Raw genomic sequence first — 23877 nt, forward strand, 5'->3', positions numbered from 1 at the left:
GGGCTGGGGGGAAGGTGTTTTTAAGACTCATTTTACTTCTCACTATCCTGCTTTGGGTTTGTTAGTAATACATTCAGTTAATATCCCCAATTCAAGTCTGTTTTGCCTGTGATGGTATTTGGTGAGTGATCTCTCCCAGACTCTATCTCAACCCATGAACCTTCTGTTATATTTTTTTCTCCCCTGTCCACTTGTGGAAGAGAGGGACAGAAGGGCTTTGGTGGGTACCTGGTATCCAGCCAGGGTCAAACCACTAGGAGAGTGAAGAAAGTTCATATTGACTGACAACAACAGTGGACATTTGTGTACAGGCTTGATAGCAGTTTAAAGGGTTAAGGCTTTCATCTTGCTTTGGCTTCTCAGCTGATTCCAGCAGTCCTTGGCAGATGTTCCTCTTACCACATATTTGAGTGTAAGCCACCAGAATGGGGCCACAGCCTTGGCAGCACTGTAAGGTAATGGTGGCAAATAATGGCCCAAGCCTAGACAGGAGCACTGTGACCAGCCTCACGCAGGTAACCTTCCAGTTACGGCATCTCTTCTATCTATGCATTTCTCAGCACGAACCATTAATTCTGAGGGGAAACGCTCTCCCAGAACGTCTCCGAACGCCCTTGTCTCGCCAACACCCCACAGCCCGCAGGAAAGAGGGCTCGCTCGGGAGCGCAGGGCCTGGGTCCGCCCGGACCCCGCCACGGGCCGCGCCAGCCCCTGGCTGTGCCCGCCAGCGTCCGTCTCCATCGCAACCGGGCCGCGCTGGGGCGCCGGGTCTGAGTGAGTGGCCGCGGCCGCCAGGGGGCGCCGCCGCGGACGGGGCGGCGATTCGGGCCCATCCCGTCCCGTCCCGTCCTACCCTATCCCATCCCAGCCCGTCCCGTCCCGTCCCGTCCCGTCCCGTCCCGTCCCGTCTCCTGCTGTCCGGCCGCTCCATGGGCAGCACCTTGCGGAAGAGCCAGGCCGTGCGGCAGGCGCCCCCGGAGCGGCGGCGCCCGGCAGGTAGGTAGCAGGCGGCTGCCGGCGGACAGCGTCCGCCCAGCAGCGCTTCGCACCTGGCGGGCTCCCAGCGCAGTGGGGCGGGAGGGCTGCCGGAGGAACCGGCTCAGGTTTCCCTGTGAAATATCCGGCAAGGCGGAGTTGGGGCTCCCTCCCTTGCTGGCGGCCGGGCGCCCCGCGGGGGTACCACGCTGCAGAACAACTTTGCTGTGCTTTCAGCAGGGTGACCGCGGGTCCCTCGCGGGTGCTGGGGAGCTGTTCCCTAACACGGACTCTGCCGCCCGGCTGTCCCCTGAGTGACTTTATCGGGTGGGCTATGCGCATCGTCCCTCTCACGGTAGATGAAAACTATTCTGGGTGTGGGACCCCGTCCCCAGGAACTGCCACAGTGTGGCTTGAAGGATGTCTGTGCTGAGGAGGGAATGAGATTTGGAGTTAGGAACACCATTTGGAGTTAGATGTGAGTTAAATGGCCCTCTGGTCCATGGATATGATTTCTGCCTACCAGGATTGAGGCATCTTACCACGATAGAATGGGGAAATTTGTGTTTCAGCTGACTGCTCTGTACCTCGTCAGAGTCAGAGCTTCAGGCTGAGATCCTCCATGGGCATAGCATTAACCGTGCTCTCATTGGGACTATAAAACCCGATGAAAGAAGCTAAATAATGGGCTTGAAGTAGTGAATGCCTGAAAATGAGCCTATGCTTACATCTGGTGCTGAGCAGCAGTTCTGCCTAAATGAGCTTGTATTACTATAGAAGTGTTCTCAGCTCTACCACATCCCTGGGAGAGGGGACTGTTTTTAAACATGCTCTTACATAAGCAATAATTTGAGGACATGAACCCAAAACCACCTTAGGAGCTTTAAGGTGTTACATGATATTTTAAGTCTTAGTATGCAGGATGGAAATTGTCAAAACCTTGACAAACAAAAAGTAAAGATGCCTGTGCACTAAGAATTTGCATAAGGCACACCAGAAGCTGGCAAACACAAAGATGACATTTGTAACAGTTAAAACTCTTGAAATAGGCTTATTGTTATGGCTCCATATTGCTTAGATCTTTCAATCATACCAACATAAAATCCTTCAGTCTGAACATTGGAAGCACTAGATGGTCCTTGATCCTAAGAGGAGGAATGGGGAAAAAAAATAAAAGCAAACAAAAACCAACCTCTCAAAGCACTGTCTAGAGAGTCCTGTTGTCCTTGTACTTTCAGGGCACAGCTGTGACCTGAGAGCAGTTCCCTTACCTAATGCTGCCACTACCATGTTATGATTTTAGAAGTACCTAATTTAGTTTTAAATCTGATACTGGAATCTGTGCAGATCTGGTACATGGAGTCTGGAGCAGAGTGAGCTGCTCTAGAGTTATACCCAGACCTGGTTTCTCTGGCCAACAATCTATCTGCTGGCATAAACTCAGAAATGAAACCTGAATCTCAATGAGCATTTTCAGCATTGTGAAGCTGACTCATTTAGGCTAAATGACTTAAAAGAACATATTGTTTGGACTTTGGTTTATATGTTCTGCTGTATCTTTGGTTTTTCAGTTTAAGATGTTACTACTCCCTGTTGCCTATTCTACAACTCTGGCAGCATCTTAAAGTAATTCTCCAGGAAGGTTGGTTTAAACTGTGAGACAAAGTTTATATTTCAGTATCAAGGCAGATTTGCTTCTGGGATAGTTGTTTATGAGTAAATTATTATCTGAAACTCAATGTCCACTTCCTAAAGGAACACATCAAAGTTTTTAGTGTCCAAGGTTTTTTGTTTTTAGGACAAGAGATGAGAAGAGTTTTGGGTTCTGTTGAAGGACTTACACAAAAAACTAAAGCAAAATAATTTACAGAAATTTGAACAGAGATACATAATTTACATGCAACCGGAAACATAATCCAAATATACTAATTACTCATTGTTTAACTGACTCTGAAACATGAACAATCTAAAATTAACCCCTTTCTATAGGTGGTCATGCCATGTAGGAGAGTTGTTTTAATATCTATATATTTCCCTTGGACAAAGCATATTTAAACTTATGTGTGTAGTAGGAGAAAGAAATTGGCTTGTGGATAGCTGTAATAATTTCTTCTTTGTTCTCTGGATTTTTTCTCACCTTTCCATCTTTTATCAATGTCAAAGTTAGATACAGTTATTAATTCACTGTAAGATCTAAAAATGTTAAAAAAATAAACAGTAGCAAGCTGGCAATAAGCACAACTGGCAAAAAAAAAAATAGTGCCCAGCACAGGAAAAAGTAAAAATGTTAAGACAAGGTGCTTATATATAGCTTGCATAACAAAGGTCTTAAATACATTCCCTTGTCCTTACCTTGTGCTTTCAAAAAGGTTTTTCTCAATCTTCAAATGGTATTTGAAGATACTTCAGTATCTTGAGTATACTTCAACAATTGCATTTTGCTTGAGTATACTTCAACAATTGCATTTTGCAGGTGCAGTATTTATGACATTTTGTGAGTGTAAAGGTATGAAAATTAGAAGTAACAGAGAAGACAGTGCTTTTCCTGATACATTTGTTAAATTATCTCCACACTTACTTCATTTTCTGTATTATAAACAGCCACTTTACTGCAGAAAGGATTAAGGACTAAATTCAAAGCTGTACAATAAGGGACTAAACTTACACATCTCAGAATTAAGATAGCCTGGGTTGCAGCTTTTGCTTTATAAGACATATTGTTTGTTTCTGTGGGACTCTAACTTGTTATAATGTCAAGCGCTGCTTTTTTTCCATCCCAGACTGTCATAGTTGAATATTATGAGGGGCTGTGTTTTAGTTTGGTTCGACTTTGTTGTATGTTGAAGATGCTCAGCTTCTTTCAGGACTGGGCACTCAGGACATACTCACTGTGGGCCTGGAAAGTAGACTGGGAATGAAATTTGGGCTGGATTCTACAAAGTCAGTTTAAAAGGTAGTTTTAGCATAATTGTTCCTAATTTTTAGTGCTAATATGAGAGCCTCTGCAGCGTAACTGTGAGATGGAGTAACAGGGAATCCACTTTGGTGCTGTAGTACAAACACCAGTGGTTATTAGCTTATGTTGACATTTACATGTTGTGAGCGTCACAGTAATGAGGCTCCAAATATTTTACTTTTGCAGTATTTCCTGGAAATGTGTTGACCATATAATTTACATGTGCATTGCTCAGGTGACAACAATGGATGTGTCATAGCACTCTTTGTGCAAAAAAGTAGAGTGAACTCAAATGCTGGATGTGGCTTATTGGATGCCCATGTATTTCCTCTACCCTTGTTAATAATCATGCCATGCCCTTGATTTCTGCTGTGAACAGAAACTGTGCTTGGCCTTCAACAATGTATGGTATTCACCTCCTTTTTCCAGTCCTTTTTTATGGTTTCTCTATTTTCAAAACTTTGGAGGTAGAACTCCATTGCTTGTTCCTGTTTGAAGGTTGTTCCTCCATTAAGCCCATCTCAGTTACCCTTTGGTAGGGTGTCTTGTTTCTGTTTTGATTATGCTTGTAGAAAACAAACCAAATAACAGAAAAAAATTGTGCACTGGGGCTTACTTAGTTTACTGAATTGCTAAACTATTCTCCTTTTTCTTTACCACTATCTCCAGAAGATATCTTATCTACAGCGACTCCCTTGTTTTTGATACCTGTTTTTTTATACCTGTCTGTTGTCATGCAGCTGCCTTCCAGTTTATAGCTCAACTCATGTATTTCCTGGTGTTTTTTTCCATTGCTTGTTCATTTTTCCCCCATTCATACTTTTAAATAACTTCCTTTTTGAATGTGCTGTGACATTTTAGGTCTTCCTTGCATAACCATCCCCTAACTTGCTTGGTTATATCTGATGCCCTGTCTTTTTCCTTATCTTCATTTTGGTTTTACCTTCTGTTTTTCCTCCAAAAAGTTCACAAGTTCACAGCTGTTGCTTTCCATAGCATATTGCCTTTCCTATATAAACTCTTTGTGCCATGTAGTATTGGGTATGTAAAGGGATTCTTTTATGATAAACTCCATGGAATTGTGTGATCCCCAGAACTCTCTCTGACCCAGCACTGTGTTTTGCATAAAAGAGATACAAATGCAAAGAGAGGAAGTAAGTAGAGCATGCAAATACTTTTATTTCCATAGAAAATAGTAGTGATGTAGTCTAGTGTAGTCCTAGCTTTTCTTAAGAAGCTGCTAATGGACTGGTTTTACTGAGTGAATGGAGATACCATCTCATTCTATCTTCTGTTCTAGCAAAGTTGCCTGTTTTGCTTGTAGAGTCAGATGCTCAAGGAGGAAAGAGCTGTTTGACATGGTCACCTCTCTTGTGTCCTGGCATTGCATCCCCAGCATGGTGGGAAGGAAACTCCTAACTTCCTTATCTCCTCTGCTGTTTGCACAGCCTGACACAAAGCAAGCACTTCTCGGTAGCAGGCTGGCTTCTCTGGCTCACAGGTATAAGGTATTTCTTGTTTTCCAGCCTTGTTTTCCTTCACAATCATTCCCAGCCAGACCTTTGTCAGGGCCATGTGCATAGGGTTGGTTTGCCGGATTGCTTTGGTGGCAGGAGAGTTCAGAGGGCAGTGAGTGACCTGTTAGGCTGTGCTGCTTCCCTCTCCTCACAGAAATTCTGTGTCATTGTTTGCTGAGCTGCTAGAAAAAGGATTAAATGGTTCCACTCAAATCCTTTTTTTTTTTCAAAGATAAAAAATTTTATTACTCTGGATTCAAATATCTGGTTTTTTTCCTCACCTCTTAAAAAAGTCCCACTTGTGGGGGGGAAATAAATCACATATTTCTGAGCCAAGTACCGAGGTACTTTTCGTGTTGTTGTACCTGCCTTAAACCTCATGCCCTTACTGTACGATTACCTGCAAAGAGCTTGTTTTCCTTTAATTGTGTTCAATTTTAATAACTGGTTTGTTGGAAAAAAAGCCTGATTGTGTGTGAGTTGTTTTCCACCATTTTTTGTTCTCTATGACTCAAATGCAAGCCTGATTTCAAAGAAATGAATGTGTGAATAAATAAATGGCTTTAGTTGTGGTAGAAACAATAAAGGCATGGCCATTGGCAGTAGGGACTAATGAATGGCACCAGCACCAGGAGATCCTGTTCCATCCCTGCTGAGTACTGTTTTACCTCTCTTGCCTCAGGTGCCACACTTATTCAAGTGAGGCTGGTGATGCTTCCTCCTTGTGTCAAAGAGTTATTTATTTACTGACCAGGAATTGAAAAGAAGGTAGCATGAGAATATTAACCACAGTTTGTGGGAACCACAGGTTTGTGTTGGCCCAGGAATTTCAAAAAGAAAAGTCAGGAAGCTCAGCCCTTTCAGGTCCTTCCAAATAAAGGGTGAGCCAGTATGAATGGCACTGTGAGCACGATACACTTTACAGGTAGTTATATCTGAACCCAGCTTCCTTTGGTTTTGATTTAGATTAGATAAAGCATTAACTAATATGAGTGAATCTCAAAGCAACTGTGACTTTTGAAGGAAATAGACAAAAATCTGTGCTAAAATTACTGGTACTGTAAGGTGATATTTTCCGTTAAAATGGCATATAAATTGTTATATGAGATATTGTAGCTTTTACCACAGCTCCAGAGGCAGACAAGTTTTGTATTAAGATTTTCATATCCTGCTTAGTTTAGTTCACAATGAAATAAAATTGAAGATGAAAGTGGTCCGAGATACATAATTAATGTAAGATTGGTTGCCTTTTACTGAGAAGAGAGTCTGAAAGTTACTTTTGTTAAATTTGTACAGCTTGTTCTGTTAAAGCCAACAGAGTTTGTATTGTAGATGTTCTGGAAATACTTGAGGTCAGCATGTGATGCTATGCTTGCAGAAAACATCCCTATTAGAGCTAATTAGAGCAACCTGGCTAATTCCTGTATGGTTTACTGTAAACAATGACATAAGGAATGAGGAATGGCTGAAGACTTTCAAGGGTAAGTACCCACCGCCTGATACTGCTGAGAAACTTCTGTGGGTGAGAGCACTAGTAGGAAAGTCTGTAAGAAAGCCCAAGTCTTGTTGGAGTGGGATTTTAAGTTCCATAATTATTATGGCAGAAACATGTCTTGTAGGACTTCATAGCAAACCAAGAAATATAATGATGTCCCTGTTAAAATCCCTAAAGTAATATACTTTTTCATAAAGCAGTTGGACTTTGTGATAGCTGCATGAATATTCAGAAAAGCAAAAGGAAAACAAAAGCCTGGAAGTAGGAATTACTTCTTTTGCTAGGAACTAGAAACTGAGACCAGTTTTAGGAACCCTGTTTTCAGACTAACTGGATGAGACAGATTATAAATTTGAGTGGATGATTATTAGAGAAGGGGATGTTTGAGTGTTGAGTGTTTTGCCCTAGGTTCTTGGATGGAAAGGTGGTGGATTGCAGCCCTCCAAACACAGTGCTGACCTATCTTGAGTGGAAAACTGATTGGAGGATGTTGTTGAGTCAGTCCCCAGATGTTAATTGGAAAATTAACCTGAAAGGGTGAATTTTGTCACTTAATCCCATTTTTGAGTGGGAACTTTTCTGGTGGGTATAGAGAGCTTTGATTCAGGCTCTCCAATTGATGTCACTTGAAAGTTTGTCCTTCCTTTGATCTGGTGTTCATCATTCCTCTGTCAGTGTTTCTTCTTTGGTTGGTCTTGGTTTTGTAATTCCTGTCCTGCTATGCCTATGCAGAAGTTAGATTAACAGTTATCAGTAGATTTTTACTGTCCTTTGAGAATACTGTGCTCTGGGGCTTTCTGCTGTTTTCTGCTGTTTTCATATATTAACTGCATTTGTTTGGCTGAGAATGATGAGGGTTTTTTTCTCTTCTGGCTTAGAGCACTCAACACTTAGGTTGGAAAGTTCCCCGAAGAAAGTTTGTATCTAAATGTTTTCCCACTTATGGAATTTACTTTAAATGCTTTTTGTACTCAAATAGTTGTGGTAAAAACAAAGAATTTATATTTTCATGAAGGAAATAGGTCTTTTGGAGTAGTACTATGTACCACTGTCAGGACTCTGCTAACAGAAATCTGACCAAGTAGAATCCTTCATAGAGCTTCAACTAGTTGCACATTATGCCTTGATGTTGATCCAAATCAAGCAGTCCCTTATTTAAAGGGAAGGAGTTTTAAGCTCTTAGATATGAAAAGGACATGAACAAAAATAGAATTAAAATTCAAGGGCTTTGCAGCAACATACTGGATAAAAATAACATAGTTCAGAGAATTTCTCATTTCTAAGGAAAATGCACTTTACTCTTTTGATTGTCAAATGTTAAAGCTTGATGGGTTTTGGATTTGAGAGCCCAGCAGACAGCTCAGTCCCACTCATCCCTCCCTTGTGGGATGGGGAGAAAATTGGAAGAGTGAAGGTGAGAAAACTCATAACTGGGACAAAGACAATTTAGTAGGTAAAGCAAATGACACCATGCCAGCAAGGCTGCAGACTTCCATTTCCTCTCAGTTTTGTCAGTTCAGCTGATTGCAAGGCAGCTTCTCAGTGTGCATTCGTGGTATGATCCAGGCTGGAGGTGTATCTTTTAAGGGCTTGGGGATTTTCCCTGGTAATCTGAATGATATAATGGCTCTGTTGCCATCACTACCAAATGTTTGAGTTTGCTCATTAGGGGAGGTAGTGATCTGTGAGGATAGTGCAGAAATGAGCATATCTAGAAGAAGAAAAACATGAAAATTTCTCAAACTACAAAGATAACTTGAACATAAGGTAAATACTCATTGTCATATGAAATAGCCTGTACTTCCCAAATGCCTGAGGATAGGGCTGTAAAGAAATTTATGTGCTTGCTCAGAAACATTTCAAATTTAGAAGTGTCTTCTGAACTCCTGGAGTAGAGACAACTATTTTTTAAAATTATTGTTCATTAAAATGTGAAGTTTGTTCTTGTTGGTAATGTTCTTTTCTGTGATACAGAAACTCTAGGTAAATCAGTGGAGACTTTTGCCTTGAAGCCCCACCTCTAGACCTCCAGAGTGAGTTGTTGAAAGGCAAGTGCTTTCCATGGGTGCCCATGTCCTGCCTCTGCAGCTGGTGGGATCCCTGGATCACTTTTGCAGGGTAAGGCAATTCTTATCCTGGAGCAGTTTTACTTACCAAGCTTGTCCAGGCTGTTGGGTTGGGTTGGTCCTGTTCCCACCTGATCAAAGCCTTCTGAAACCAACCATGCCTTTTTTCTTTCTAGCCAGAAGTTACACAACAAACAGTCAAAAGTTCAGAGGCCTCAGTGCTAGGGAGGACTTTGGTTTGTGAGGAAGCTCCCTCCCAGTAAGGATGGATATGGGTTGAAAATACCACAGTTGTTTCACTGCTTTTTTTTTTTATCTCCCCAGGTAAGGTTTTTTCTGGTTTAACAAGTTCTGAGCAAACCTGGCAGTTCTGCCACTACCAGCAAGAGGTGTAGCTGCCTCCTCTTACTCTCTACTGGTCTGGTCATGCCTTTGTCCTGGCACCAGCAGGGGTGATCACAGGATTGTTCTCTGAGCTGGCTGAGCTTGTTCAACTGATGGGAAACTGTCCACAACTTTTCTTCTCCTGGGTTAGTTTTCTCCTAGGTTAATGAGTTGATTTAGCTCATGCATGTGTCTGAAGTCTGCCAGAACTGGTGCCAAGTATGCAGACACAAAGAAGGAAAAAACAGTATGGGGAAAGAGAATAGACTTGTCCCCCTTTTTTTAGTATTGGTTGATTATATTAATTCACCCCATACCAAGGAGCACTTGGCAGGTCATAGGAAAGATGCCACCTCACCAGCCACCACCTCCTAGATTGGGATTAACAAAACCAAAAGTTGGTGGTTATGCAGGGCAAGAGCCTCACTGGGCTTCCCTACTACAGACTTGTAAAATAACGCTGATACGTACCTCACCACCGCATCTCGGAGGGTTATCCAGAGCAGATCAATGGTTCAGGTTCTCTTTAGCAGTCTCACTCTGAAAAAAATGTGTCTGCTGACTTGTTTTTGGAAAGTATTGATTATTCACCAGGACTTTGGGTTATCACAACTGCTGTTAACAGGTGGAATTTTATGGAGAGCAAGCTGGTGACACACAGAGCACTTCCTGCTTTGTCATGCTGCCTGTGGCAGGTTGCCCAAACCAACAAGGGAGAGGCCCCCAGAAGCAGAGCCAGCCAGCATACAAACTCTTTCAAGTCTTTGCCAGGGGCTAGGATGCCTTTGGGTTTTGGGGCTATTGCTAAAACTTGGTACCTCTGGCATGGATCTACCTGAAAATAATTAGAGATATTTATACAAGTGCCTGTGTTGGCTAATGTCTAGATTTTATCTCACTGAAGCTACAGTTTTAGGTGAACATTCCTGAGATTGTTCAAACTTGCAGGAACAAAATATTTCTTCTGTTGCTTTGGATACACACAGGTCTGTAGCTTTAATATAATATAGCAAAGCAAAAATTTATCTTTTGTGAAGGCTGTTCAAACCCTGTGTTCTCGCTTTTCTTTTTTTACATGCGTGTATTCCCCAATTAGAACAGGAAAAGCAGTATCCATCATTAATATTACTGTTAGGAGTTCTGATCTTTAAACCCCTTTGCCAACATCACCAAAGTACTCTTCCCAATATCTTTGTGAGATAAAGGAATTTTAGCAACAAGTTCCAGAGAAGAAGTCAGAAATTACAAGATTACAGACCAGTTTTCAATGACTGCCTTTTTTCATTTGTGTGTATGTGAATGTTTTTCAGGTTTGTGGGCTCAATGCCCAAGGAATGTATACATAGCATTCAGTATGGCTGTTTCTCTAAGTATGGGCACATGTCAGGGTTTGCTAATTAATGCTGGTTGTACAGTGCAAAGTATGTATGTGATTAAGTACAAACAACTGTGTACTAACCTATTTATTAGAAATTAGGCATAACGTAATTCAGGGTTATGTGGAGGAAGGCAGAGCTGATAATTCATTCCAATCCCCTTTTTTCTTTTCCAATGCCACATCAAATAAAGTTTCACTGTGTGTAAATACGTTTTTTTTTTCTTTTCACTAATATGCTTAAACTTCTATATTGGGTATACATATATATATATATATATATATATATATATATATATATATATATAAGCACTCTGTTATGACCAGTGGGAACACTGATTTTTCCCAGCCTTTTTATCAATACATTGAACTGAAAGAAGTTTCCAGGCAATTAATTGCAGGAGAAAACGAAAAACTTTTAATTAAATTTAAAAAGTACGAGACTTTACGTGTCACTTTCTAGGCAAGAAAGATAAAAATTATCATGTTCTTTTAAAACTGAAGTTTCAGGCTTAGCCACAGGAAATATGATTTCCTTGCTTTGATGCAATCATGTTGTTAGATTTGCCAAAAGTACTGAAATCTCAGCCAACTCTTGTTTGGGATTTTATTCAGCAGGAAAATATTGCAAGTCATCCTAGCGTTGCAAATGAGTCATGAGTCACCTTAGGAAACTCTCCCCTGGGACAGACATGCCACAGATGAGGAAGTGATGAAGCTGCCAGGCCACTCCCCCAGATAATTTCTCTCGAGGAGCACAGCCCTCATAAAGGACATCTCTCCAGACACTACGTTATTTTATCCTTGATTTCACAGGGGGAGCCCCGAAACTGCAAGAAGGGCAGCGCGAAGCAGCAGCAGAAACTTCCCAGCCAGTTGTTTCAGCACGGGAGAAGCAAACAGGAGATCATGAGAGAACTTTAAAGGTAGGGGGAGGTACATTTCAAAGTCTGTAATTTTTGACATTGAAAAATAATCAGCGTGTAGAATTTATTGTAAAATCTGTAGTTCATGGGTGAAGAGTAGAGATGATCTCAGGATGGGATCATGGTCATGAAGAAGTTCCCCCAGTAAAAGGGATGTGGAGCTTGTCAAGAGCCTGGCTGCTTTGGAGCAGGGTTTGGGAGGAAGAGGGGAAGCTTGTAATCTACTTTGTCTAATCTAAGCTTTTAATATATTTTCATGAAGAGCTATTATGAAGAATTAATGAGAAATGAACCAAAGAGTAGGAAATAAAAACTGAAGTTTCATAATCCATGTGAAAACAAAGCATTTTTAAAAGGAAGAAAAAAAAAGTAGCATGATAAAAGTAGTGATCTAAGCAAATGAGTAGTTGGTGTGGTTTCCTTCTGTTCATCATCAAGATACCATTCTTGGTAGCTGGGTCTGATGACTGTGGGGGAGTTAGTCTCCCCTTATGCTTCACACTGTCCTATTTTCACTAAGCTAGCAAGGTGTGCTTTGAAAAGGCACCCTTTCTCTGATTTTATATCTCTAAATACAAATGAAGTGAAGCTGCATATCACAGTACAATACATGCTCCTCTGCTCTTATTGTGGTAGGAAGTTTGATCCTGGCTAATGGCAGTGTTAGCAAAATAGAAAAAAAGGAATCAAGCACAAAGCAGGTTCAGTGGCAGGGGTGGTGGAGCAGGAGGAGAAGAGGAAGAAGAATGAGGTATTTTTGGATGTCTTCACAGCAGCCTCAGGTGTTTTCTAGGTTTTGTGTCTACTGTTAACATGCTGCCTGGGGTTATGAAATACTACTACAATCTAACTTTGTGCAGACAGATACACAGCCTGAATTTCTCCTGGCATTGCTGTGTAATTCATCTAAGCAAGAGGGGATTTTTGTCAGTGGGATGGCTGCACTGGCAGCAGTCAGTAGAGTTGACATAGTTATAGAGGACTAATCAAACCTCAGAGGAGGGCAATGGAAAGGGAATAACCTCAGAGGAAGGCAACAGTAGAATGGGTTGAGTACAAAAGGCTGTTTAATGCAAAACAAAATCAGAATGAAAAGACAAGGGAAACTTCTTTGGGCTCTTCTCTTTCCTTTGATTTGCCACAACTATTCCAGTAGTACCAAATCAAGTCCTACCAAGCTAGACAGACAGAAACACATATTTGTAAAGTGGCAAAGTATGGGTTTCTTAGTTGATGGGTTGGGTCTTAAAAGTTTTTTCATTACTTTAGCTGATGCTCACTGATTTACATCAGCTAAGGAATCTGATTTTTACTCACTCCAGGTCTTGTCCTGGATTTGAGAGGCATTGAGAATTTTGCCAGAACTCCAAAGGCTTGAAGGTCTGAAGCCCTAATAAATTGGAGTTTCACAAATTAAGTATGAAGGCTCATTTTAGAAAGTGTATATGAAGAGAGTGCCATGTTCGTGCCAAATGCATTTTAGGACTAATGGGTAGTTTTTCTGTGGTAGTGATTTCTGTGATTAAAAAAAATAAATCTTTTGTGAAACCATAGTGGTCACGCTTGATCCATTTAATGCCAAAGTTGTGCTAAACCAAAGAGATGATAAACACTGGCATATTACAAAAACACAGATTTCAGACATGGTTTTCTTCATTCAGTTCTGTTCATTCTGTTAGTAAGGCTGGTAATTATTGAGGATTAGTACAGTGCTGCATAGGATTGTTGTATTTTCCTACAAACATATGCAGGAGGAGGGGAAAAACACTAATTAGGAAAGTCCAGGGCAGATGAAAAGAATAAAATAATTAATGGAATGCTTGTGTCAGCACTTATGTATCCTGGTGTACAGTACGAGGAGGCTCTAGGGTTGCATTGTTGTGGGAAACTAAGTTCTGCAAGGAAGCCCAAGTGCTCCAATGAACAAGAAAATATATAGTTCAGTATCTGACAGGTATAGAGCTGTTCATAGATGGATTAGAAAAATGAATTAAAAAACTAATTAAAAGCAGAGGTCAGAAAATTCTGATGCAATTATGTTCTCTTATCACAATATTTGCAACTGAAAATACTAATTTATGAACACTGTAGGTAATGTTTCAATATTCCCTAATACTTTTTGTTTTTTCTGTTCAGGCACATACGGAAGAAGAAAATCCTCGGAAGACAATGGAAGTGAATGGGTTTATGCTGGTGCCAGATTCCTATGACTATGATCTCATTGTCATCGGTGGAGGCTCAGGAGGTCTGGCAGCTGCCAAGGTATGAGGAGGAAAATACACACTTATACTTTCCTTGTAAGTAGGTGGGTGACATCCCCAGTGTCTTGGATTTGGTACCTTTAACACTGTAGGGGCATAACACTTTTGTCTGATCCGTGAAATTTCTTTCACTATTTCACTTTTTCACCATTTTGGTTACTGCCAATTATTCAATATACTTTTCTTTATGTTCTGAAGAAGGAAAACATGGTATACTCCTTAATATTCCCTAAAACTCCTTACTAGAATGAAACTTGGTCCCCATTTATGGGAGATGATGCTGCTGGAAAACAGCAGGTAGATATCTTAATAGTGTTTTAGTAGTTTAATTTAAACTCAACAATGAAAAGGTTCTATTCAAAATTAACATCAGGAGGTATCTACTTTTGTATAGAAGTAGTATCTTTTCAGACATAGTTGTGTATCTTTTAATTCTTGGCAATGGGGGAGATTCTGTGATTTTTGAGCTTACATAGTTGCATAAATGGAGATTTTGCCCATACTTAAGCTACGGTCTCATCCTTCCTTTCCAGGGTCTGGTGTTTCCTGCCTGTAGCCAGATGAATTATGGAGTTTTGTTAGGACAGTGCTATTAGAAGCATATCTACAATTAAGTAAAATTTTAAAAAGCTGGTACAAAATACACCAGCTGTTAGAGCTGTCATAATCCCAAATATTTTAAACTTGAAGAAATTTAGTGTAAGTTAGTAGCTCTCCTTTACATCAGTAGTCAGGCACATTGTGTTTCTTCTGTCTATGGTAGGATTAGCTATTTAGAGTGAATTGAGTATCCCTGTGAATAAAATTACTTTGTTGTTCAAGACCTGGAGCTGGATTATTCCTCCATTTGGGAGTATTTCTTTTGTTCTCGAGAAGTGGAGGAGGTCATGCACAGTGAAAGAAAATAAGGAGAAAATATTTCAGAATAGTGTTGGATTCACAGTGAACCCTGGTCCCTTGGAAGTACTTCTGTTATAATGGAAATGTGCAGGGATGAGTGATGGATTGTAGATCCATCTATTTTCATAGTTTACTGCTTTCCTATTGATAGGGGCACTGTTGTCATGGTGTAGGATTGAGGACTGAAGGAAAGATCTATGAAAGTTCTGAGAACCACAAAGAGAAGCAAGTCCTGGTTTTCAGAGGATGGAGATGTTCTGGGTCAGGAGAGAGTAACGAGTAAAATAGACTTTGCAGTAATGCAAAAAGAGTTTGCAGTAATAAGAAGCCAGCAGCTGAAATTTCTATAAGAAGACTAACTGACACAGTGATGTTTATTGCATCATTTTTCAGTTGTAGAATAGAAAAAGTATGCAGTAGGTAAATAAACTGCCTAATTCCTTCAACTCAGTATGTGAAGTATATTGATTCTCAGTGTTCTCACCTGATTGTTTAGTAGAACAGAAGATGGTAGATCAATAAAGTCAACATCCCTATCAGTAGTAACGTGTGTATTTCTAATCAGTTTAAAATAGTTGAAGTGAAACTGTTTTACACACATAAACTTCTGACTTTTACTTAGATTGTTCAATTTTTAAAAAATAATTCACTGACAGTGCTTTAAAATAACCAAACCAAAACAGAAAAAGCCCCAGCTACACAACTCTCATACAAAGTTCCAGATACCTGCACTCAGGTTTGCAGCAGTTTACCCAGACTGGTTAGATGTGTGCTTTTCACTCTGAAACCTGCACCTTTGTGTGCACATCTTCCACTCTACATTGTGAGCTTGCTCCTTTGGAGGCCATTCTCCACAGGGAGTGCAAACACTGTCAGGCTGACTTGGTACAACTCAGCTACAGACTCAGAATGGTGCTAGGCCCCTGCTCTCAGCTCACACAGAAAAGCTACCTAAGCAGCCTTGCTGCATTCCCGCAGCACTGCACTGAGCCCTGAAAGGTTTGAGAGCCTACAGGGCAGGTTTGTAGCTGTGGGCAGATCACTCAGTCCACTCAGAAGTGATTCTATCTGTGTATGATCTCCGCCAAGGTGGCGATGCAATGCTGTGCTGTGTTATGTGAGCATGTAGCTAAAGGGAAGCTTGGGAATCCATGCATTCTGCTTAGCTAACCCTGGTTAAGGCTCTTTGGAACAGTGCTTAAGAGTTGTCATCATAAAGGAGCTTTAATGACACGTCTCAGTCCCTAAGTGCCTTTCTGAGGAACTTTCTCAGAGGTGCTGCTAATGGATAGGAATTAGCTTCTTGGCCAGACTAGATCTTTATTGGAAGTGGAAATCCAGTACAACAGTATTTTCTGAAGGTGTCTACAGCCTGTTTTATTTGTAGTGTGATTTGCATTTTGCATGAAGTAAGATTCATTTAAAATTGAAATTCTGATTGTCAAATATTTAGATTAACAAGTATTACTGGTAACAGAATGCTGAAGGCTGTCCAGCTCCTCCCAAACCAAACCTAAGGCCTGCTCATATAGTTGTTACTGCTCACATGTCTAAGAATTCATCATATGATGCCAGCATAGTTGTGGCTACTCCAAGTAGCAAAATTATTTTGCTTCATCTCATGGGATAGTTCTCAGTATCATTTACAGGCATTAATTGTAGATTTGCTAGTGAAACTTAGGGGGAATATAGGATGATAGAGTCATTAAGGTTGTCATGCTTGGCCATGTGACTGGTTGTGTCATTTTCTGATGTGTTTTCAAACAAATGCTGGAGAAACCATCTTTGAAGGGAAAACTGGATTAATAAGGAGTTTGTTAAGTAGGTTAAAAGTAAATGGGTATGTTGGGAAATAGTCTGAACAAAGTGACAAGATGGAGGAGTGAAGAGCAGGTTGGACTCACAGAGTCTCCTGTGTATCAGCTGGTGCCATGTTGTTTTATAGTAGGATGAATGCCTTTTTTTGCCTTTCAGCTTCTTTTTCCTACTGAATGCACAGGTGAATTCAGAAGATTAATGACTGTCCGCTCCCTTGAAAATCATTCGCTGTTACTTAATTAAAAGTCACAAAGTTTTCAGCAATGCATGATGTTATTGTCTGCTTCAAGTTTAATTTCTCATATTTAGAAATGTGTCTTATTTAATTTGTTTTGCAGGAGGCTGCCAAATATGAAAAGAAAGTGATGGTGCTGGACTTTGTCATGCCTACACCTCAGGGAAGCTCGTGGGGTAAAATTCTCTTCATTGCAATCCTGTTATAAAGGAGCTTTGCTCAGAGACTCTTATTTTCATGTTTGAAATTTGCTACACTGATGTGAAAACCACATTCTGTTCCTTTCTCTCAGGTCTTGGAGGAACATGTGTAAATGTGGGCTGTATACCTAAAAAATTGATGCACCAGGCAGCTTTACTGGGACAAGCCTTGCAAGATTCACGCAAATTTGGGTGGCAGTTTACAGAAGAAGGTAAAGAAGGACACTTTTTCCAGTTTTGTCATTTGCACTGAAAATCCTGAGGTGCTTCATAATCAGGTGCATGTTGCACTGCAGCATATGCTGGCTTTGACAATGTGAGGCAACTTTGGAGAGCTTACACATAAATTGAAGTGCTTTTCGAGTCTAAAGCCATGGGGCTTATTGCCTCCATGTTTTATCTGTTTGTTAGTAGCTCCTGATCACGTTAGTAATTGATGAGACTGTTGGATGAAAAAAAACAATAAGGTGCTCCTCCATTTCTGAATGTACCATGACATCTAAGGGAATACACCAGAATGTTGACTGACAGAAACTTCTTATAGTTACAAGCAAGGATTTCCTTTCCCTAAGTGTCTATCACTACTGTGTAAGAAGATGGATTTTACTTTTTATAATCTCTGATGTGCATGGTTATGGGATTATGATTTATTTAAACTGCAATCCTGTATTTGAAGCATGCAGAGGCACCTCTCAGACATGCATTGTCTTCATTTGTTGAGCAATGTCACCTCTTACAGCTGTCAATATATATCTGTCAATATAAAACTGTCAATAATTCAGTAAGTCTTAATTTTCAATGTTTTAAGTCATACCTATTGCACTGTGACCTCTCATGTTATCTGTGCTGATGTAATTCTTTGAATTTCAGTAGCTTTACCCTGAAATAAAACAGAAGTAAGACAAACCCAGGAAGACTGGGTCATGAAAATAATCTCTTTGAGAATAGCAATTTTGCTGTGGAAAAAGAAAAACTCAGACTAAAATGTGAACCTTCTTCTTTTGTTGCTGACAGTCAAACACAACTGGATGACCATGACAGAATCTGTTCAGAATTACATTGGTTCACTGAACTGGGGCTATCGGGTTGCCCTGAGAGACAAGAAGGTCACGTATGAGAATGCATATGGAGAATTTGTCGGGCCACACACAATTAAGGTACATCATAGCCATTCTTTGCTGTGTCTTCCTGTAGTGCTGTCTGAATAGAGATAATTCTCAAATAGAATAATTTTTCCTTTGGTGGTACTGTAAAACACTCACTTTGCACTAATACTTTGTATGCAGGCAACGAACAAAAAGGGAGTTGAGAAGCTGTACACAGCTGAGACATTTATCATTGCCACCGGTGAACGACCACGCTACCTGGGTATACCTGGAGACAAGGAATATTGCATTAGCAGGTAAAAACAGGGAGGAATACAAAGTCATTCCTTGTGTGTAAATACTTCCCCATACTGAAGAGCACAGTCTACTTGAAAGAAAACTCTGTACTTAGATATTAGGGAAAGTGGGAATAGCATAGCTGCTGATGTTATGAAGTTGGTAGGAATCTGTCTTCATGCATTGGGGCAGTCTTGAAACTCAGCACAATTTTTTTCCCAGCTACTCAGTGAAGGTAATTCAGTTTTCGAAAAAACTGCATTTGAGTGTCTGGTTAATTGCTAATGCCAAGCAAAAATGTTATATGAAGATAAAATGTGTTTTCATATCAGAGTATCTTTTAAGTTACTTGCTGTAGAAACAGAGGTTGGAATTACAGGCTGGCAAACCTATAGCAATGAAATAAAAATTGGCACAATTCCTCTGAAACCAAAACACCAAGTGGTGTCCTTCTCTTTTAATAAGTGGTAATGAAATTAAAGATGACAGATAATACAGCCTGTAAAGTGGTGCTTTAAAGTAGCTTCAAGATGGAGGACTCAGAAATCCCAGAGTTAGACTATCAGATTGAGGCTGTGTAATCTTCATTGAGTTCCTTGGGGTATAGGAGCTATGCTACAGCCTTTAATTGCACAATCACATTTTGTTGCATCACGCTGAGAAAAGGGACACTTATTTTAGAGTGAAATATTCACAGAATTGTACTGTCAGACTCCAAGTGTGTTAATGTGGTGCCTCCATGAGTTCTGGCTCTGTGGAGAAGCCCTAGTTTTATAGCCTAGGTCCAAAGTGTGGTAGAACTGATGTAGCTTGATGAAGCAGTTGAAAGAAATGAAAAGCAGACAAAGGAGCATGTTTTCCATAATTTCATACTTCTATCTTTGCCTGTTACTGCTGTTGTGTGTATATCTGGCACTGTGTATAATGCTTCAGCAAAAGGAAAAGTCTTCAAAGCGATGATGGTATTTTATCTTAAAGCTGAACCCCTTTCACTTTTAGTTCTCAGGAGTTAAATTTGCAGCAAAATATTTAAAGCAAGATTTAGAGGGGAAATAATGTTGCCTCTGCTTGAGGCAAGGCAACCTGGATCAGGAACGGCACGGCAGCAACCCCTTTGCCACTCAGTCCAAGTACTCGCATGCACCAATGTGGTGGACGGTAAATGGCATTTATTAATGGTTGGACAGGGTAATTTATAGCAGGGGTTAACGGTTAACAACACGCAGGGCTAAGTAATGGTAAAGGGGAGGGGTTCTGTTTGTAACATCACGATATCCTGCGGCTGGTCCCTGATCTCCCACATTTCCCCCCCCCTTATGACTAACCAAAAACATAGAAAGTGTAAAGGCTATAAAAACATAAAGGCTAGCCAACTGAAACGTGGTAAAAAACTCACAACTGGTAAAAACAATGAACATTTCCGTAACTCATCTCAAAGCAACTGTAAGTGTCTAACAAACAAAATGTTAACTCTTTCTAACTAATTTTTAACAAATAATGCTAACTTATTTAAAATGTAAGGCCCAAAATCAATGCCAGGGGCATTGCAGCAAGAGGGCCTAATAAGGTGGGACCAAGGGCGATCAGTCATGGGGACTGACTGAACCATGACGCAAAATATCCCTGCAGGACTTCTTCCTCAGTTTTTTGACGCTTTTGCAGAGGCTTCTCCCTGTTGATGCTTGGGACGAAAATCAATCAGAAACAAATCAATCAATCAATCAGGTAACACACATAACTGATAACACAATTGATGATCTGAAATCATACAATTACCGGTCACTACAACACTGACCTATCATCCCAGAGTCTGCAACAATCTTATGCAGAAAACCTCTGGGCTGATTGTCGATAATTCCATTCAAGTAGAGCTAGAACTTGGCCAGAGTTCGAACTCTACTTGATGGACATCACTTACATTTTAAAACAAGACTTTTAAAAACAGCAATTATGAATAGGCCATCAAACCATTATACAATTGAATTCCTCCGAAACTTTGAACCATGACTGAAAACATTTCTATTGAGCCTCTCCCCCAGTCCTTCTCTGTGCTAGCCTTTCTTTTAGTTCGGCCATGGATTTTCTCATGACCCCGATATGGTCTGCCGTCGGGCTGCTTGACAATTTGTCACAGCCTTCAGGAAGCAGGGCACACAGGCCACGGGGGTGTCTAAGGATTCAGTCCTGCAAAATAAACTTCACAAGTTTTATCAGTTTTGCCTTGAAGATCCGGTTTGATTGACTTAAGCAGGCACCATTTAATTTTATCATTTTTCTTAATGGTTGCGTACCCTTGCCCTGTGAGTACCAGGCTCCAACCCTGTTGCCATTCCCCTAGTTAATTTTTAATTATGACCTGTGGGCCTTCCTCCAGTGCTCAGGTGGCCCAGTGCCTCTGGGCAGGGCTTTTTGTCTCGTCTCCCCTAGGGAACTGATTTAACGCTAGCAGAGCGGTTGCCAGGATGCGCGCCTGGTCTTTTGGGGGAATGGAATTGGTAAAACCCTCTGTTTTTGCCAACACCTCTAGTTTAGCTTTTAGAGTTTGATTTGCTCGTTCAACAGTGGCCTGTCCGGTGCTATTGTATGGGATACCGTGTACTAAAGTGATGCCCCATTTTGAAACAAAGGCTTAGATCGATTTTGAGATAAAATTTGTGCCATTGTCCGTTTTGATCTGCTTTGGAACACCTAGCCATGCCATGGCCGTTAGCACAATGTTGCATGGTCGCCTTGGAGTCTGTTTTTTGATGTTGTGTGGCCACGATCACTCTGCTGTAGGTGTCCACAGTCACCGCGAGCCATGCTTGGGGTCTAAGCAGCTGACATAATGTACTTTTGGTGGGAGGTCAATGTCAACAATCGCAAGCAACTGCATCCAAGGGGGTTTTGCTGCGTAACGAATCTCTCCTCTAAATCCAGCAAGGGCTATGGCTAGGTGCTCTGATATTGTTGATGACTGTGCGGAAAGCTGTTTACTGAAGGGCACATATATCCTGGTGGGTTCAGTGCCCAAATGTCTCAGGGCGAGTTTCCTGCCTTTCATATTAAGGCTACTAAGGCACTCAACTCCCGGGGAAAAAGCGCGTGATGGTTTTCCCAAGACCACCCATTGTATTGGTTGGGCTTTGTCAGGGGGTCCTTGGGGTAGTGCTCCTACTCCCCCTTTCTTTGTAAGGTCGACATACAAATCGACCGGTGCGTTCGAGTCCCATCTGGCGAGCGTGCTCATCGACATCTGACGTTTGATAAAATCAAGCGAGCTTACAGCTTCTGGTGTCAGTGTCTTTTGTTCCCATGGGTTCTTCCCTTTTGGGAGGTCGTTTAGGGGGTCCATGACCTCAGGAGGGATCAGGATGATGTTACAGAGCCACTGTAGGGATCCCACCAGCTGCTGCATGTTGTGGAGTGTCCTGACATTTCGGCAGATTTTTATTTGGGGCGGGGTTATATATGAATCCGAGATTCCCATGCCAAAAAAGGTCACGCACGGTCCTCTTTTTATCTTTGCACTCGCAATTTTGAACCCATTTGCTTTCAAGGTCTCTGAGACTGCAGACGCTAACCGGTCTACTTGGCTCGTTGATGGTGCGGCGATCAGGATGTCGTCCATGTACTGGATAATGATCGCAGTGGGATCATTCTGCTGGACTGGCGCTAGTGCTCGGTCCACTGTGATTTGGCAAATGGCAGGGGAGTTCACCATTCCCTGAGGCAATACCTGCCGCTGGAAGCGCAGGTTGGGCTGCTGGCTGTTCGGGAAGGTGATGGAAAAGGCAAACCGCTCTTTGTCTTCGTCGTGCAGGGGAATGGAGAAGAAGCAGTCTTTGATGTCAAGCACTGCACAGGGGTGTCCTCTTGGTACCATTGAATTCATCGGCAACAAAGTTTGCACAGGACCCATTGGCTGGATTTTTTTGTTAACCTCTCGTAGGTCATGTAAGAGACGGAAGCCTTCACCAGACCATTTGGGTATAACAAAGATGGGGGTGTTCCATGGGCTTGTGGAGGGTTCAATGTGGCTTTGCTACAGCTCCCGGGTAATTAATTCAAGAAGGGCAGTCATTCGAGGCTTCGATAAGGGCCACTGCTCAACCCACACTGGGTCCAGTGATTTCCATATTAATTTGATGGGTAGTTGTGGGTATGCAGCAGTGGCCCTTAGAATAAATTTGTCATTCTGACATCCAACAAGGTTAGGGCATCCCTCCCTAACAAGGGTGGACATTTGGACATTACATTTGGGAAGAGGATGACGGTTCTCCCCAGTCCCCTCTCAGTGCAAAGCATTACTGCAACAAGCTGGGTGCTTTTTCGGGCCCGAGACAGCCCTCCAACCCCACCTACCATGGGCGCTTCTTCCAACTTTGATTGTGAAGGCCAGTGTATGTTCGGAATAATGGTGACATCTGATGCCGTGTCAGCACAAAAGGGAAGGCAGATAGCAGGGCCATCAGGGTTGTTATAGAGATGGAAAACAGCCCACACTATCAGTGGGTGTCTGCCCACCTTCACAGCAAAAGCCACCCATGGGTCTCGCTCCCACACCTTTATGGCCAGGGCCACCCAGGGGCCTCATCCCCAGGGAGCCATTCTTGGTATTCCTGGGGTATGGATGGGTTTGGCTGGGCCATTGGCTGAGCTGTGAAGCTGACCGTGGCGGGGGGGCAGTGGGTATGGGACTCCGTGCCCCATTGACAATTGGCACAACCGGGCCACTTCATGTTCTGGGTGGAGGGGGCTGTGTGCGGCCCGGGTGCCCCCTCCCCCTCCTGTTTCCCTGATATTTGAATTTGTAATATTTAGCAATATGCCCCCTCTTTCCACATGCCCAGCATGGCCCCCTAGATTTCATCTGGCATGGGGGAACGGCTGTTGGTGGGTACCCTGACTGAGGGCAGTTCACTGCAATGTGATCTGCCTGGCCACACTTAAGGCATGCCATCATGCTAGTTATTGCAGTGTGGACAGCTGCCTGAATTGGGGCTAGATGCTCCTCTTTCACGACATGCCTAATCATGTCTGCAATGGTAGACCCAGGCGGTAGCGACCGTAAGATGTCCTTGGTAGCGGTATTACACTGTTGGCGCAAGCACTCTGCTAACACAGGGCCCTTTGCTTCCGATGGTAGAGTGGAGGAGTCAAGTGCTGCCTGAGGCAGTCCACAAACTGTGTGAAGCTTTCACTTTCGCTCTGCTTTATAGTAGACCATGGCGATGGTCTGGCAATAACTTTAGAAGCAGAGGGAATAGCCTCTCTGGCAGCTTGAGTTGTTGTCATGACCTCATGGGCCCGAAGGCCCTCAGCCTGTGCCTGGGGGGTGATCATAGTTGGGTCTGTGCCCATTAAACGTTGTATGCTGGAACCGTGTAGCGGGTGGTCTGCCCCAG

The 23877-nt window shown here is 42.0% G+C and overlaps 1 protein-coding gene across 2 annotated transcripts in view; it reads left to right on the forward strand.

The window, feature by feature from the left end:
- The first annotated feature begins 803 nt into the window (after positions 1-803).
- TXNRD1 (thioredoxin reductase 1) overlaps positions 804-23877 on the forward strand; it is a 42073-nt gene continuing 18999 nt past the window's right edge. Inside the window, exons 1-7 of one of the 2 annotated variants that reach the window (XM_071422660.1) lie at positions 804-996; positions 11585-11694; positions 13831-13956; positions 17012-17084; positions 17201-17320; positions 18123-18265; positions 18395-18510. In XM_071422660.1, coding sequence (XP_071278761.1) covers positions 930-996; positions 11585-11694; positions 13831-13956; positions 17012-17084; positions 17201-17320; positions 18123-18265; positions 18395-18510 — 755 coding nt within the window. In that variant the 5' untranslated portion in view covers positions 804-929. Of the gene's footprint in view, positions 997-8586; positions 9062-11584; positions 11695-13830; positions 13957-17011; positions 17085-17200; positions 17321-18122; positions 18266-18394; positions 18511-23877 lie in introns of those variants that run through there. The other variant, XM_071422661.1, reaches the window with a different exon arrangement.

This window comes from Agelaius tricolor, unplaced genomic scaffold, assembly GCF_023055355.1.
Source record: "Agelaius tricolor isolate 1412-34295 unplaced genomic scaffold, bAgeTri1.0.p SCAF_3, whole genome shotgun sequence".
NCBI lineage: Eukaryota > Metazoa > Chordata > Aves > Passeriformes > Icteridae > Agelaius > Agelaius tricolor.